The sequence below is a fragment of the Neolamprologus brichardi genome, chromosome 15 (assembly GCF_056152115.1).
Source record: "Neolamprologus brichardi isolate AB-2024 chromosome 15, ASM5615211v1, whole genome shotgun sequence".
NCBI classification, from domain to species: Eukaryota; Metazoa; Chordata; class Actinopteri; order Cichliformes; family Cichlidae; genus Neolamprologus; species Neolamprologus brichardi.
In genome coordinates this window covers 9471259-9488872 of record NC_142118.1, presented here as the reverse complement: position 1 = coordinate 9488872, position 17614 = coordinate 9471259, and the positions used below count along the sequence as shown (strand labels likewise).

Sequence of the window (17614 nt, the reverse complement as noted above, 5' to 3'; positions counted from 1 at the left end):
CAGTAGTATTATAACACTGAAGCTGATCAAAGGTGCCTATTTATCTGCAGCATATTCATAAACCCATAATATATTTTATAAACTGCTTGTTTTTGTGTAAAATCTCAGTCTGTACAGCAGCCACAATGATCACATTAGAGACATTTAAATGTAGCATAAAATCCAAACCCCTTAATTCATGCATCCAAATCATTGAATTCAGGGGTTTCAATCACTTCCATGGCCACATGTGTTTAAAATCAAGCACTCAGGCATGCAGACTGCTTCTACAAACATTTGTCTAAGAATGGGTCGGTCTTAGGAGCTCAGTGAATTCCAGTGTGGTGCCGTGATAGGATGCCACCTGTGCACCAAGTCTAATTGTGAAATTTCCTCACTACTAAATATTCCATAGTCAACTGTTAGTGTTATTATAACAAAGTGGAAGCAATTGGAAATGACGGCAAGTGGAAAGTTTGGTAGAGGGGGGGATTATGTTGTGTTTTTATTCTTTTTAGAAGTTGCACTTGACTCCTTAGGAACTAAGGGGTCAAGTCCCAGCTTTATGAGTTTGTGAAAAGTCTCCATCCTGTTCCAATATGACTGTGCACCAGTGCACAAAGCAAGGTCCATAAAGACATAGATGATCAAGTCTGGTGTTGAAAAACTTGACTGGCCTGCACACTCAGCCCAACTTTGGGATGAGCTAGAACAGAGATGTGAGCCAGGCCTTCCTGTCCAACATCAGTGTCTGACCTCACAAATGCACTTCCTATAAGAATAGTCAAAAATTCCCATAAACACTCCTAAACCTTGTGGTAAGCCTTCCCAGAAGAGTTGAAGCCGTTATAGCTGCAAAGGGTGGGTCGACATCATATTAAAGCCTTTAGATTAAGAATGGGATGTTCCTCAAGTTCATATGCGTGTGAAGGCAATATAGTGTAGGTGTTTGGAAAATCTTCTTTATTACAGATTATTTCGTATTAAAGTGACTAATCATATCACATTAATCAAATAATGTAAACATTTATTTTACTGCACTACCGTCATGCTTTTCTGTTTTGGTTATATCTTTGGTGGTTAAACATATTGCTGCCTGTGGTGGAAGAAGTAACCATATCTCGATAAAACAATAGCACCACAGAAAACTGCATAAAGCATTCTTTTTTGGTACCTGAAGGAAAAGCAAGAATAAGCAGCATTGATTTTCTAAGTTGATGTGACAGTAGCATTAGGCATTCAGCAACATCTATGAGCTGCACCTCCCCAAGGCTTTTCCCGTTGGAGAAGAGGTGGGCATGTTCAGGCAGATTCAGTCTCCTCTTGCATCACCTGTAAATGCGAGAAAAGCTTAATCTTGAAGCTCAAGTTCAATAACCTTACCGTCAAACATGTAATTTTAAACTGTCCCTAGATCTAGGTGGCAAGAATAAACAAAAAACTCCCACCTGAGTGTACAGCTAAATATATTATTTACACCTCTGCCTTACTCTGACTTGTTTGAGTGTTTCCTGTGTAAAAGAGCCTGCGGGCATGTAGTTTTTTTTTAATGTACTGCATTTGGGATTTGATAATAATCAAATGTTTGCATGTTAACAGCTTTATAAAGACTTAATCCAACATCTGTGCACATTTATAAGCTCAGCTGCAGGCTGGTTAGCTGCTACTTTCCACTTATATTGCTTAGACAAAGTCTCCACTTTCAAATCTTTTCTTTTAAAGATTTGAACAGATTTGTGGCAGCCTTGTGTTTTTTTATGTGGCCATGTGGTATTTACATATGTTTCTGTGTGTCTGTGTTTATAGTTGAACTTAGATGAATTGAGCGAAACATGAAGAAGCTCGAAAGCTTTCAGGTTGGACTTATTTCCAGCGATATCAGCCCCCTGTAGTATGTCTCACATCGCTTGCCTCGGTTCCAGATTTCCATCTTTCTGTTATTCATCACGTTGCTCAACGTTTCCAGCTCTGTTATCTCACATACCTTCTTACCAATCTGTTTCCTGCTTGCCGTCATATTCCCGAGGAAGTGCTATATTTGCAGGGATAAATCAATGTCATGTACTTTTTGGGAAAGGTTAGGTCACCTGATATGGGTAATGTTGCCAACAATGGTGCTGGTACGTGCGTGAACTCACTGTCTCCTTCCAACTGCAAGATGGCACTTTCAGTATTACATCAGAAAGATCTTGTGCTGATTCAGGAGTTTATATTGAAATGGCTGACTTGTTCTTTTCTTGAGTACCAAACGAATAAGTTGCCACACATACACAAACAGATTTGGATTGTTACAGGAAGGGAAAAATGTGCTTCTTGTAGGATTTGATGCACCATGATATGGGAGGAAGATTAGTGTTATGATAGATGAGTCTGTTGTGAAAGAGAGATGAAGTGTGTAGTTGGCTTGATTTCCGTGAATGGAGTCTGCTAAAGCACCACATGTAAGCATTTCTGTGTGTTACACCTGCTGCTGCATTGTAAATGCTTCAGTTGGTGTACTCCTTAATGTTGGCATGTCGCCACAAGAGTCAAAGTATGAACAATGTGACGCTCGCTGAATAAACTGTGACAAAACAAGAATTTCCATTTGCTCCGGTGCTGTCAGAAAATGGGAAATGTCATTCTGTAGTAACACAGTATTTCCAAAGGCTGGCAAAACTCAGGACATCTGTGATAAAGTTTTAAATAACCTGAGCTGTCGTGTGAGTCTTCGCACAATTAATAGACACGTTATGATTTAGTCTACAACTGTCTGAGATTCTTGGGAAAGAAGAAGAAAGGAAGGAAGGAAATCAAATGGAGTAGTGTTAAAAATAACATTTAGTGTCTGCAGCGTGGAGGTTAATGAGTCAGATTTTGTGTCTGGAGGTGTCTGGTTCACTGGGTATTTCCCAAAGATGTGCTGTTGGATAATATTACAGCAAAACATTTAACCTACGGAATTTATTCAGGCCAAGGGTTTGGAAAAGATAAGATGGAAAAGTGTGACTGAACTTGTTTATCAATTTTAGAATGTGATGAAGACTTGGAAATGTAACAAATGATTAGAAAGACAGAAAAAAATAAATAAAAATGCTTACTTGCTTTTGGCAAAAAATATTTGGTTTTGCTTTACCTTGACTTCTGACGCCCACGTACTATGAACTCTGCACGAGTTTGGCAGAGCAGCAAAACCACAAACTCCACTCACTCTCCATTAATCAGGGTGGCAGCTGCTCAAAAGTGCACCCGAGTTCGTGCTTTAATGCAAAGCAGGATTGCAGCAGACAAATAATAAAGCTCTTTATAGGCAGGCGTTGAGGTACGATTGCAAAGGTTTAAACAGGAAAGTAGCTTTAGAAACGTTGTGGTTTACACATCCTGAGACAGACCTGGATTTTCTTTACCAGCACCCTTTTTGGTCATTCCTGTGCACTGTTACACGCTCACTAAAGATCTTTTTCCTTTAACTAACGTGCTCTACACACTTGCCTGTATACCACGTTGTGTTATTTTCTTAGTTTCATTATCAAGGCTCATTGTTTTTGTGAGTAACGGCTCTGTCTTCGAATGTCAAATGTGCACCATGTGTGTTCATGTAGTGAGTGACATTTCTGGCTGCCTCCCTGCAGGCACAAAGGAACCCGGCTGAAAGCCTACACCTGCAAAGGGAGTGCTACCTCTGTTTTAACCACAGACGTCCAGGACCCTCGTGTTTTATAATAATCCGTCTGGTCATGGACTCAGTTCTGCTTTATTAACTCCAAATGTCTCCCCTAAAAATTTGTCATCTGCGTTAAGAGCGACTCTGACGCATAGTCGGCCCCGACCTGCCGTCAGATGCGAGGCATAAATCACAGCAGAGAACCAAATTAGAATCTAAAAAAAGGAACAGAGCGGGGCATTTTGGTGAGCCTCCAATAACTCAGCCGCTTTTTATAGGTCGAACAGTTGAGCTGGCATTGTGCAAAACCAAAACTGAGCCTAAGCTGATGTTGAAGATAAAAACATGACACGCAACAAGAGACACTGAGGACGGCTTGATGTGTTAAGATAAGGTGCTTTTAAAGCAGTTTGTAGACTTACCAGAAAACAATAGCAGTGTTTGGGGGTGACAGCGCTGTTTACATCCATTTTCAAATTGTGGCACAACTTCTCAGCTGTATCTGCAATGTATAAAAGGAGATGCACAACTCAACACTGCGATAAAGTGAAAGAGGGCAAAAAGCAACTCCTTATAGTGGCAACAGTTTGTTTGTAGCCTTTTAAAACAATAACTGCACGTCCCTATAAGTAGAAATGTCCAGTTAGATGTAGTTTCTGTTGCCCACAGTAGAGGGAAGCATTAGGAAGAGGCTTTCAGAACTTTCTGGAACCACCTTTAGAAATATTTCAGCACAATTTTGTTCACGGTTGTTTGGGTTTTTTTTCTCTTTTATGCTCAATCAGGACAAGGAATGAATAAAGAAAACAAAAATGGTCTTTCAGGGTAGCTATTGTGCAAATAACGTGCAGGACTGACTGTATTATTTGTGCAACAAACTTCCTTAACCACATTTTTTTTTTTACCTTCGTGTTGAACTTTTCTAAGAAAAGGTATGCTGCAGCTGCAGCTGTACCTTTGAGAGCTAAAAGGGTAAAGGGTGAAAAAAAAGGTGAAAGAAGCGCAGTGAAACTGTGGTGCCAACTCTCCAAAAAACACCTTCAGTTGTAGTTATGTTTATGACACAACAAGGAAACTGAAGTAGAAACTTGACAACTGAAAAGCAAGTTGTCAGATTAAATTGAAAACAACAGAAATGACCTTAAATATCCTCTGAATTATACTGCTGTACTATAGTTTTTCCCTTAAAAAACATAAATCCCCTAAAAATATGTATGTGTCCTCTGTAAGTAGTGTACTTTATTGAATAGGCAGATCATACGCAATCCAGGCTTCAAGTTTCCATATGACAGAGCTTAAAGAAGCCTATTTACAAACTAAAAGTGAAGTCAGAGATTCTGCTCATTAACATGCACGTTAAAATCAGATATGAGGTTGGCACAAACTTTCCACTTTCATTCTCCACAGCAAACATGAGATCTTAGTTTTCAGTGGAAGAGTTCAAAAACATTTAATCTCCAGATGTTCAGTTGAGACTTTTTTTTGTTTGGTTCTTTGTTTGTAGGCTGCAAGACTCCAATGTCAGCATTCCCTTTGTGAGGCTATGCTCAGACTAGGTTTTTCCAGGTATTTACATAAAAATATTTTTTAAATCTATGCTCAGTCAATTCATAACACTTCTGCAAAAACACTGCAGGCTTGTGTGATCTACTCAGCAGTAATATCACTTTAATAAAGATATTAGTACATGCAAGCAGTGTATATGCACCACGTAAGAATACCCAGGTTAAATAAGTGCTCCCACAAGAGTAGAAAGATTACTTTAATTACTACGTTTAAGTTTTTTCCTTCTTCTTTCTTGTGAATACTTGTTAATGCTCATATTTTTTGTAGTCATTTTTATCTTCATTCATCAAGTGCAATCATATAATCTAAGAGACACGGAACAGGAAGGAAAGGCTGAGGTATGTCAAATTACACAAGACTGAGAATCAGTGGCAATACGTCTTATGGACTGATAAATCCAAATTTGACGTCTTTGGATCAAATCATTGTTGACGTGTGGTGAAGAGGTCAGGGGAGAGGTGCAACAGTGAGCGTCTACAGCCATCTATAAATCACAGGGCAGGTCTGTCAGTCAAGAGTTCAGGCTGTGTTGAATAAAATATGAATATTGTGTTTCACTCTTGGTAGAATTGCACAAACTCCCTTTTCAGTTTTTGCCTTTTAAAGTGCATTTCCATTTATATTTGTGTGTTTCAATAAAACAGTGCACATATGTGCTGTTTTCCCAGAAAAATATAAAGAAATTGGAGCTCCTTCAAGATTTTTGCACAGTAGTTTATATCTTATTTATATTCAAATGAAAAACAACAGAAGGAAAGGGGAATGTTAGAGGCCTTATTGGTCACAAATCAATACATTTTCATATGCACTAAACTGGTAAGTCATAATTAAACCATGCATGGATTGCTTTCATATCTTTGGGCCTCTAAAAATGTCTTAAATCAGGGATGTCAAACTGATTTTACATTGTGGGCCACATACTTTGATCTTAAGTGGGCCAGACTAGTGAAACTCACCTTTCTGTCAGAGTAAACACAAATTGAATTTAAATATCTTAGAACTGAAGAAGCTTCTCAGATGAGAGGTGAAACCTCTTCAAGAAACTTGAAGAAGTCCAGTCAAGTTTCTTAGATTACCATGACCTGGATGACTGAGAACCTTCACAGACATGCAAATGGAATCCTTAAGATATCATAATATGAGAAAAACAAGTGTGATTTTAACAGCAGGTTACAGTTTTCTACCTGAAAAAGAAATGCTACTGCAGTACATCTGTCAGCACAACTGTATGGACTTAAATTATAAGAAATAAATGAAAGATAGAAGGTTCTGTAATTTGACCAGACTGCCCTGTAATTATATAAAAAATGTGTTGTTGTTTTTTTTTTTGTTAATTTACAAAAAAAAAAGCAGATGGTGCTATAAAAATCTAACTTTACCTTTAAATTGTATTATTCTATTATTATATCTAGTAATTATATTGCTTAATTACTCAGGCCAATCTGGATGGCCATGGGTGGGGTCGTTATTAATAGGAAAAGCTGTAAAACGTACTAAAATAAAGTTAAAAGTCCGAAGTTTGTGATCTCTTTCACATTGTTCAAAGCCATCCAGTAGGCGGGACTGAAGTCTTTGCACAGGCAGTCTCTGCCCCCCTGGGCCTTATGTTTGACATCCCTTGTCTTAAATTAACAATGACTATGAAAATCTCTTTGTGTGTGACTTGTTAGCGCTGCACGTACTGATACAATTGATAAAAACTATCACATTTCAACATAACCTTTTTATTATAGGCTATAAATAACTTACTACTTGGACTGGTAGTCTATATTTTTGTTGTTGGCAGTGCCAAACACCCGCAGCTAAGATGAGTGCGGTGTGTTTACAGTCACAATTTTATTTATTGACTCGTTTATTGCCGTGGCAGGCGTGTATTTACCCGGGAGTGCGTATCTCTTTCTCTCCGTGTGTCCTCCGGGCTGAAACTTTCCTCTCTGCAGTCTGTGTATGTTTTCTTGTTGCTATGGGCGGGGCCTCAGTCGTCCTCCTATTTTCATCCATGCTTACGTCTGACGCAGCAGTTCCGCATTCCTGAGCCGAGTTCAGTACTTAAACGGGCTGATGCAACGACCTCACTTAGTCCCAAAACCCCACATCCGACTCCTGACTCCCACACGGTCCTCCTAATACTGCGGATTTTTTTGGACCTACAACAGGTAAGTGTGTTAGCGAAGCGTCGAGATATGTGCTGCCGTTGCCTCCTAGTCTTTGTTTCTGTGTTCGTATTTAGCTAAAATGCCAGGCTTCGTGTTTTTGCATTTTTCTCACACTTTTTTCACTACGTGTAGACATTTACCACACATGCATTTTTTCCTCGGTATGTATTACAAATTCCCGTGAGAAATTTATGTACGTATTCCTATATTAAAACCTACTGTCACTCAACTGCTCGGGAAAGTCCTAGTTTCCTTACAGTTTTAAAGTTTTCCGTGCTCCTACCGCAGAAGTCAATTTGTTGCGTCCGCAACCATTAAGCCCGTTGTTGTTACAACTGTTGTAGCAACTGTCGCTTATAGCTCGTTATTTACAGCCTCGTTAGCTAAATTATAGCCCGCTTGTGTCAGGGTGTATTTTCATCTCGGGATTCTTCCTTTCTGTGTTGCTAAACTCAAGCGTCGGTTAGCTTTCTGAAGACAGTTATGCAACGGCTTACACTCATTGAGAGTTTCAAAGTTAACCGCTAGCTACGCTAGCCTGTTACAGCGAGCTACATGGCTCTGCAAGGCTGTACCCTTTCACTTTCAGCAAACATGTGTCTGAAAAGTTTTTGTACAGTCATTCTGTGCATTAGCGTTAATATCAGACGGACTCTTAGTCCAGTCCAGCTTCTCCATGCAAAAAATTTGCAGGGAGCTGTAAGATAAGACGTGCAGGTCAGGTCTGCAGAATTAACACCCATTATTTATTTTATTCCTGTTTGGTTTGTCAGCCCCAAAGTCATTACATTATAATAACATAAAACAGAAACAAAACGGGGGAAACGAGAGAAAAGATTTTTTTTTTTTTTTTTGTCGGATCCTTAAAACTGTCTTTAACATGACATTTTAACAACAAAATAAGGGGTCCACTGGAGATTGTAAAACTTTCCAAACAAAGTTGCATCAATTTAAGACAAATCTAGATGTGATTAATCAGAGATGCTCTCTTGAGAAGAAAATGTCTTGGTGCTGTTAGCTCACCGTGAAATATAAGTAATGCAAATGAAGTGTGAGATTTCTTCGGGAGCATGCGAGTACAGCCAAGAATGTGTGTTCATATTGGCTTACATTTGTAGTCTTTGCTTTGGCCCCCAAATGCTTGAGTGTAGTTTTCTGGGAGCTGAGAGGAAACTCTGTTTGTGTGTAGGGGGGTGGGGGTTGTGTGTGTGCATGCGCGTGGTGCTTAAATGTATATTTGCATATCAGATAAACATACTCCAGCCCTTGACTTTTTTTTTTTTTTTTTACTACAGCGACTGTTTTCCTCTTGCTGATGGTGTGAGCTACTGAAAAACACGCCCTTATCAACTTCTTATAAAAAGATTTACTGTATATGTAACTGTATCCAGGCCAGCTTATCTGCCCTTGTTGACCTCAAGGTTAGAGGCCAATCGTGGTATTGGAAAAATGATTGGTAGGGGATGGTTGTCACTTGCAAGTTCATAGGTTCAGCTTTTTCCTATATGGAGGTACATACCGTTCAGCGGGTGCAGCGTACAGCTATATGCCACGCAGGGGGAACTATTTGTGTGTGCTCTTTATATACTGTATGCTTCCTTTGTGTCTGTGTCTGTGTTTGTGTGGGTCTAAGTGAATGAGCATGTTGTAGAGGGTTTAAATGCCCCAGCGCCTGCCTGGGCACATCCGTAGGATGGTTTCTGCATAAATGGAACGCTGCAGTGGATTAATGGGGAAGGGCTGGCGAGCCGACAGGCAGCGCGGGGCCGACGGGGCTGTGAGGCTGGACGTGGGCGCACAGAGTTTATTTTAAGTAGAAATGCCTTCCAGTGTGTCTCTGGAGAGCTAGAATTGCCAAGCTGCACCTCAGTACACTCAATAGACAGCAGACGCATTGCAGGCGAGCGAGCCAACTATGCAACAGCCAGGCTCAGTGGTGCTAATACTAAAATGCTGGGGGAGTAGCCATTCACTGCTATGGGTATCACATTGTAGTCCCCCATAAGCCTTTCCACATGGTTTGTAAAAACCTTTTTGCCAAGGAGACTAGATGCAAACTGTGGAAGCAAACAGCCGCATGTCCAAAGGTGTAACTGAGAGAAACGCTGGTATTTCTTATAAAAGGACCCTTTAGAAAAAAAAAAGGTTAATGGAACCCCTTGTGTTAAATGTGGAGCTAAACATAAACCTTCTAGCTTCTAGTCTTTGAGAGGAATAAAAGCACTGAACGGCTTGTTTGATCGCTCCAGAGTCTGCACTGTACAAGTGTCTGCTTGACATGAGGCGGATGAGGAAACACTAGAGGACAAAGTATGAAACCTCATTAAAGTGACAACCACAAGTTACATAAGAACTGAGATTGTTTCAACAGGCAGCATTAAATCTAATTTTCTGGACTTGGTTGGCCAATATCATGTTGTCAGAGATTGCACAGGACTTGTCTTGGATTTGTCATAGATGTGAAATCCATACGTTTAAAAAGGCTTTTGCCAGCATTTTGCATTTTGACTCCTTTAATCCGTGTCTGAGCCGAGCCTAAGCTTTGTGCCATGCACAGTCTAATCTTGACTTACAGCATGGAGGAAAAATAGTAACGTTATAATAACTCGACCAGGACCACCCAGATGCAGAATATAGATGTGCGACTGTTTGAATGGCACGAAGCAGGCCAAGCAGGAACACAGCCAAAGATCACATACTAATGTTTGAATGATGGCAGCCACAGCCTGCATGCTTTGTGCATATCTGCAGGTGTTTAGTGTTTGGATTTGCCTGGAAAAAATGTCGTTCTCAGGTCAAAGTCTGCAATAAAATGGAGCAGTTAAATTGGGCTTCTCTTGTGTAATTTCAACAAAAGATAAGCTCTGCATGTGCTGCACTCCATCCCACTCACTCCAAACTGTAAAGGAAAAGTATTGCTACTACTAGCTGTGGACTGAATTGCTTTGGGAGTATTAAGTCAATTCCATAAGAGGAATTTCTGGTAAAGTTAATTTTGTCTCGGCAGCTATTTAACCCACAAGAATACCCCCCCCCCCCCCCCCCCCCCCCCCAAAAAAAAAAAGAGAGAAAAAAATCACTTCCACTCATCTTCCATCAGACCAGCACCTATTAATCCCATGTCTGCGTCTTGTCCTGTCCCTCCAATGAAAATATAATGAGGGCTTGGAGGAATGTTGACACTGTATATTTGGACTGTCCTGTTCTTGAGGAAAGCTGGTGCCAAATTCCCTGGTTTCCTCAGAGGATTGCGAAAGGCTGTAACTCAACACACAGCCTGACTGAGTGCAGACGGTAATGATGATCTCCTAGACCTTGGCCGGAGATTGAGAGAGTGTTCCTTGGCCACAGCCTCTATGCTCATTGCTCATTTTCAGGGCTCATGTTGAGTTTGGAGCTGTAGAAGCACTTTTGCAAGGTGTGCACTGGTGTGTGTGGCCCGTGCAACGACTTATTAATCCACAATTAGACTCTAATAGTGTGCTGACAAATGGTGGTAAAATGGCATCAAGGGAAGCATGCACGTCTTTCCCGTAATGCAAGCAGTTTTGACTTCTGTTTTCAGTTGCCATAATGGTTGCAGTATTATGTGCAGGTAATGAGTAGCCTATGAAAACCCCTGTATCCTCGAACTGACCATCTCAGCCAGTCTTTAAAAAGAATGAGGATAACGGGGCCTCCAGTCATGCTGCTGGTCTATAAGAGCCTGAATTCTTTCGTACTTCTAATTGCTTTCAGGAAATGGAGACATTTGGCCTAGCAAAAGACGTGAGCACGCGCACACCTTCAGCTAACTCGCATGCAGTTAGATTGGCTTTGGGCTAATGCCAGAACCTATATTTCATAGCTAATACGTGATGTTTCCGTTCACCGCCCTTGGCTTCAGCTCATGTCCCCTCAGTGAGCTAGCGGTGCCAACACTACTGCTGGTGTTGTGTAGGTGTCTTTGTCCGAGGCTGCTGTGGACCTAAAAGCTGTGGCACTGGCTTTTCTGCTCGACTGCAAAAGCACAGTAAGGCCGTTGCATCATCAAACGCTGACCACTAATCTTCGGCTGCAGGCTGCTGCTGACAGAAGAAAAGGAGAAAAGTACCCTCTTTTTTTGGAAAAATGTAAAATTCACTTTGACTCATGCTTTTATGTATAATTACACCCCGCAAGACATGCATCAGCAAACTTTCCCTGTGTTGTACAGATGAAGCTTCTGTGAGGTTTCATGTCTTAAGGCTTGAATGGGTGTTGAATTTGCAAAAGGGGATTTTTTTTAGACACTAGTGTGGCAGACGGAACAGATTAAACACAACAAACTTTCTACTCAACTCAACTTAAAAGTCATGTTTAACTAAGAACCGAGACACATTGAGTGCCTGTTATGTGTTAGAGTTTACAGTGGAGCTTAATTGTGTGGAATGGTGTATAACTCAACTTTCATGTCTCCTACTGATAGTCATCTTCTTTTATGCATCATTTCACCTTTGTCCTAGAGGCTGCTGGCAAAAACTGTTTCTGCACACTTTTGATTTGTGTGATCTCATGTTGTGCAGTCAAATGTGAGATTTATTTAAGCTTATATAATCAGCGCATGTGTATGTCTATATAAGAGCTGACTTCAACTGCATGTTTCAACACGTCGTACTGAGGAATGGGGGATTTTCCTTGTAACGTGTCTAACAGTGCAGAGTTAGGTTACACTAGGGTGTGTTAAGCCAGTCCAATCGACATAAAATAAGATTATACTTGAATTAACATAGTTTCTTCAATGTCAGCTTCCCTTGAAAAATTGTTTGTCCAGGTTGGAGCCTAATTTGAGTCTGTAAACCAATCCTGACTGTCTAGCCAACTTTGATATTAGACTCTATTTTGGCTCTCAGAGCAGTTTGCTCAGTAATTCCTAAAAGAAGCTTCAGTTCTTGTGGCTTTCCTCTCAATCCGGAATTTAGTTTGGATCCCATCTTTTGAATTCCATTAAAGTTATTGATCAGCAACTAGCTGTGCAGCGCTACTATTGTCTGTATTTCCTTGTTCTTACACACTCTTTCTTTAGAACGAGTTGGCCTTGGCACCCTCCACTCCACTACAACACTCCTGTGAGTTTCAGAGAGGAGGAATTTTGTCTGAGGGTTTTTTTTTTCTTAAACCAGGGCTGTCTTGTTCCTTTCCTCTCCAGCAAAAACAACAGGCTGCTGCCAAGTGCAGTGTAAATGGGAGTATACATAGGGCAAGAGAGAGGGGGCAGTTGGGAATTTAAGTAATAAAATGCCTCATGAGGGACTGGCTCCACACATCAACTTGTCCTTGGGTTTAATACATAATGCAGACTTCTGACAAATCAAAAGAATTAGCAAGATTAGCTTATTTTTACTGTGCGTGCACTGCATCTTTAGTTTAAATGTGATCTGAAGTTTTAGCTTAACAAATTTATGGTTATAGGGCTGCTTTAGACCTGACCTCTGCACCACACTTGATGCAGATGGTTAAATGAATGAATTCTAGTGCAAATTAGACAGACAAAATAATTTGATTTATTTAGTTCATATATATCTCAGAGGTTCCATATTGATTGCGGGATATGGTCTCCGCCATGCACGACAGTAAACTCTAGTGAGCCTGTAAAAACACTTTGGGACCAGCCCATGCACAGGGTGGAGTACATTAGAATAGAGTTACATAACCCTGCTTTTTTCATTACCTCTTCCATGGCCTTTGTAATACAGAAAGTCTTTCAGCCCAGCAAAAAAGGGGTAGCAATGAAAGAAAAACTTTAACTAATTTAACTTTAAATACTGTCAGCTAGTTACCCACCAGCAAAGTTAGCTGTTTTTTTAGCACTTCACAATACACGTCTTTGTTGGTTTGGTGTGAGAGGTGCTTTGTTCAGTTGGTGCCTAACCTGTGGAGGTTTGGCTACAGCTGAATGCCGAAGAAGCAAATGTGAATTAAACTGTTAATGTCAAAGTTGCATTGATACCATCTGATACCATTTGCAAGTTTGGCTGTTGAGCCTATGTTTTGTCAATGTACCCAAAGAAGTTGAAGTATCAGGTGTGCAGGAATTTAGTCAAATAGATTAGATCTACTTGTAATTCCCTCTGAAAAGGTGAAATAGTCTGCCAGTGTTTTGCTTACAATTGACATTTTTTTGGGTGCCTTTATTTTCTGCTCGAATGCAGAACAGTAAGAGTAAAGTCAGTGGGTCTCAGTTTGCCTCTCCTCAGAGATCACAGGGATGGACAGGGTAGAGTCGGTTCATGTTACACTGTTCTCATCTGGAACATTTGTTTTTTATTTGGCCATCAGAAGTTTTCCAACTCTCTGCCTTACAGTAATTAGAGAGACGTCTTAATTCTCCAGCCACTTCCTTTATGCCTGCGTGAATGCTGCTTTTTCTCCTCTGTCCTTCATTCCTGCCTGATTACATTAAAAAGTACTGTGGTCAAACCCACTAAAATACCCCAAATTGTTGGAAGAGAGGTGGTGATGGAATGCATGAGTGTTACCCAGCTCTGTTTTGGCACAAATGCTTTTGATAACTTAAAATCTTTTCATGAGGAAACAAAAAAAAAAATGAACAGAGATCAAAACTTCTTTGTAAATTATCTGAAGGTAAAAGACGATAGTTAAGATAAGATAGATCCGTGTTTTAGATCAAAAAGCTTCAAAAGCTTTTTGAAAAGCTTTATTCGTGGCTTCCTTTTGAATGTGAAGCTACAGCAATGAGTATGTCGTTGCTTACACTGTCTGTGTGTGTGAGTGTGTTTGGGTTTTTGTGTTTTCTTTTTTTCTTTTTTTCTTCACCCGCTGCCTACTGAAAAGATAACACAGCTGTCAACACAGTCAACTTTTGAAATCATTCGTAAAAACAGCAGCCAGTATTTACAAAGATATTTGATGACGAAGACAAAAAATGGTGAAAAACGAGTGTGTGTGTCAAAGGCAAGCTGTATAACATCATAATAAGACAAAAGATGCTGTCAGATGGCTGCAGTATAATAAGTATAAATGTTTGTTATCATAACGGAGTCAGAAAAAAAGGGGGGGTGGAATCCAAAGAAAAATGCATGCACCCATGACATGGTTTCTGGTATGAATAAAACCGTAGCTATCAGTACAGATGCAGGGATAGATCAGATATAAGGTAGCGGGCTGGAAGACTTTAAAAAAATTAAGTTAGTATTTATAATCAATATTTCTTTTCCTTTGTGAAAGTGAGCAGAAATTGATAACAAAGCATTATGATTAAATAGAAAAAATATTAGTATTGGCACCATGCAGTCTTAAAAAAATTTGTTTTAATTAATTTCATTATTTCTTCTTTTAGAACGGAAGATTTACAGACTCAAATATTTAAAATAGGTGTGTGCACTATGCTTCTCTCTGTGGTGGAGAAAAAAAAGCTGAATTTTCACTGTCAGCGAGTTGTTTTTAGGCTTGACTCTCATCCTAATCATCCCTCTCTTCCTCTTTTCTCTTTTCCTTCCTCTCTTTACCCCCTCGCCTCTTCCCCTCCCCTCCCACAGCGGCGGTGGTGGCCGGGTTGGACATGATGCCGGGACAGATACCTGACCCTTCGCTGGCGGCGGGCTCCCTTCCCAGTCTGGGCCCACTGGCGGGCATCTCGGCCACCACGCTCACCGATCAACTCAAGCTGGCTGACTTCCACCAGCTGGGCACCATGCTGTCTCCGCTGCACTTCCTAGGCAGGCTGGGGAAACGGCCGTTGGCCATCAAGACAGAGGTGAGGAGGAAGAGAAAAGAGGAAATGGAGTGTGTGAAACGTGAATGTCATGGGAGTATTAGCCAATCAAGTCAGGCTTTATCGTTTTATCATCAAGAGTCATAAAAAAACAGAAGACATGGTAGCAGTCAAAGTGTCAAATTCATGGCTTCAAATCAGTAAGCCAAGGGGTAACCTCAGGGTGGCTGTGTCCACTTTTTTGTACAACCTGTGATTGAAATGGAAAAGTAAGAACAGTAAAATGTAAAAACCTCTTCTGTTTCAATATTAATGATACTTTGTATTTGCAGATGGATGAAGATGAAGAAAGGAGGAAACGAAGACGAGAGAAAAACAAAGTAGCTGCAGCACGATGCCGAAACAAAAAGAAGGAACGGACTGACTTCCTTCAAAGGGTGAGTTCATGATTCAGCACTGCACGCTGAAGAGCAGAACAAAATCATTTTTCATGATCTCAAACCACTTATTCATGTTTGTAGTTAGATTAGTTTTTGTCCTGAGATTTCAATATCAAGTCATTAAGCGTAAGATTGTCCTCTGTGGGGTGTTTTTTCCAGTAGTATGTACTAATTGAATGCCTTTGTCCAGGAATCGGAACGTCTGGAAATGGTGAACTCGGAGCTGAAAGCCCAGATCGAGGAGCTCCGTCTGGAGAGGCAGCAGCTAATGGTGATGCTCAATCTCCACCGGCCGACATGCATCGTGAGGACCGACAGCGTCAAAACACCTGAGAGCGAGGCCAACCCACTGCTGGAACAGCTGTCCTCTGAAACCAAGTGAAAAAAGAGAAACCAGGGAAGTTCCTGAAGCCCAAACTAGCACCACCGTGGCTGCCGTTTATATGTTAACATAACTGGCAATACATTTCTAAAGAAGCACTTGAGCTCCAAGCTGGAGACTTTTGGAGACTTTGTCCAAAGATCTGAGGTTGTGGGGCTTCCTCAGTACTGCTACACGAGCTGGCTCTGTCCATTGGAAGACTGGAAATACCCAGGTTCATCTCCACATTAAGTGTTGTTGTTGATACCCGCTGTGCCTCGTTGTTACTTCAACCATCTCTACAAAAAAGGGACCAATGGAAACAGTAGAGTATGACTGGAAACAGCGCTGAGGAAACACACTAATATCACTATGGTGCTCTGTTACAAAAGCCCTGCGTAGATTGTGTGGCATTGTTTCAGTGCAGTGTTCTGCAGTTTTCCTAATGTATGCTAGCTGAAATATACAGGTGTAGAGTTATTAGGATAAAATACTCATTACAGATACACCAAATGGAGTAGAGTTTTTTTGTTTTTTTTCAATGTTTATTTCTATACCCTGCCTCGACGATGGCAGTTACCGGTTGATCCGATTTGTGGTGACGCTGGCGTCATGAAAAGCACATATACACAAAATGTTTACACCCTTATTTTTTGGACTTGTTGTCTGTCCATTATTGTACTTGTTTTATACTGCTTTCTATACATAAACATATATGAAATGCTTGTGAATCACTTGATGTGATTTGTCTTTCAGTCTTCGCAGTCTGTCATGTTGCGCTGTCAAACAGCTGTGAAAAGGAGTAGAGGCTCCTCAGCTGAGCAGTATTTCAGTGTCTGTTCTGCATCTCTCTTTATGTATAAACTGATATCCTGAATAGATTAAATTTTATTTTCTAACTACAAGAAAGACCTTTTATTTATGTTTTTCCATTACGTTGCACCTGTAAAAATGCAATATTGCAATATACTGAAGTTGAATTTGCACCAGCCGGTCATGACACTAGAATTACAGAATGCCAAATGTTGTGCAATCACGTTTTCTTCAGCGCTATTCTTCAGTATATTGCCAAAGTCAGGGCTTTACTTTTGTTTGCACAACTCTGAAAAGGTCACTCATGCTTTTATTTCTTCAAGCCTTGATTAACATAGATCCCTTTGTTCACGGCTCACCGCGAGAAATGACAGACGGCACAGAACTAACCCGACAGCAGACGCCCCAGTACCTGCTGACGATCACTGGCTGCCTCCTCATTGTAGAATTTATCCTAGTACTTTATTACTGTTTACAAATCTGGTGTTTATTGGAACATGTATTTTATTAGTATATTTATTAGAACTGACTCTTTTTTTGTGAATATGATACCTCACAAACACTTGGAAGATATTTCTTTAAATTTAGCACAAATATGCAGTTGAGCTCAAGGATGAGCTAATTAGATTTTCATGGTCAGAGAGGAATGGACACTGTGACATATTGCCTTGAGAAAATGTTGACTTCAGCTAAAGAACGAACTGACTAGGAAAGAAGTGAAATCATGAATGGGCTTCTCTAGCTCTTGCTGGGACACATAATCTCTCACTTACATTTCTGAGATGCCAAAAAGCAGATTTAGTTACAGCTTTAATGTGGTCAATGAAACTAATCCTTATCCATGGTTACACAGAGATTTATCGCATGAGTTCTTTAGTGCACACGAGTCCACAGTCAAATATCAGTCACTCTAACCTCATGACGATGACATTTTACACAGGATAAAAAGATAAGACGATGATA

General features: G+C 40.4%; 1 protein-coding gene and 1 long non-coding RNA gene across 3 annotated transcripts; one reads left to right on the top strand and one right to left on the bottom strand.

The window, feature by feature from the left end:
- Positions 1-863: 863 nt before the first annotated feature.
- Positions 864-7817, bottom strand: LOC102789121 (uncharacterized). The gene is made up of 3 exons (XR_437144.3): positions 7068-7817; positions 4045-4124; positions 864-1311 (listed from the first exon to the last, which is right to left on the bottom strand). It is a non-coding gene; the product is annotated as an uncharacterized LOC102789121 (long non-coding RNA).
- jdp2b (Jun dimerization protein 2b) lies at positions 7185-17276 on the top strand. 2 transcript variants are annotated; one of them, XM_006797130.3, is made up of 4 exons: positions 7185-7344; positions 14862-15079; positions 15370-15474; positions 15668-17266. In XM_006797130.3, exons 2-4 carry the CDS (start codon positions 14885-14887, stop codon positions 15857-15859), a joined length of 492 nt encoding a protein of 163 aa, XP_006797193.1. In that variant the 5' UTR covers positions 7185-7344; positions 14862-14884; the 3' UTR covers positions 15860-17266. The 2 variants fall into 2 exon arrangements, with proteins under 2 accessions (XP_006797193.1, XP_087708255.1); XM_087852129.1 differs by lacking the exon at positions 7185-7344 and having other exon boundaries at positions 14864-15079; positions 15668-17276.
- Positions 17277-17614: the final 338 nt, after the last annotated feature.

Bases quoted from the DNA above. Each gene is read 5' to 3' on its own strand.
- jdp2b (XM_087852129.1), top strand. From the start codon at position 14,885: ATGATGCCGGGACAGATACCTGACCCTTCGCTGGCGGCGGGCTCCCTT. The intron at 15,080-15,369 runs GTGAGGAGGAAG...TTGTATTTGCAG, and splicing joins CGTTGGCCATCAAGACAGAG to ATGGATGAAGATGAAGAAAG. The intron at 15,475-15,667 runs GTGAGTTCATGA...GCCTTTGTCCAG, and splicing joins GGACTGACTTCCTTCAAAGG to GAATCGGAACGTCTGGAAAT.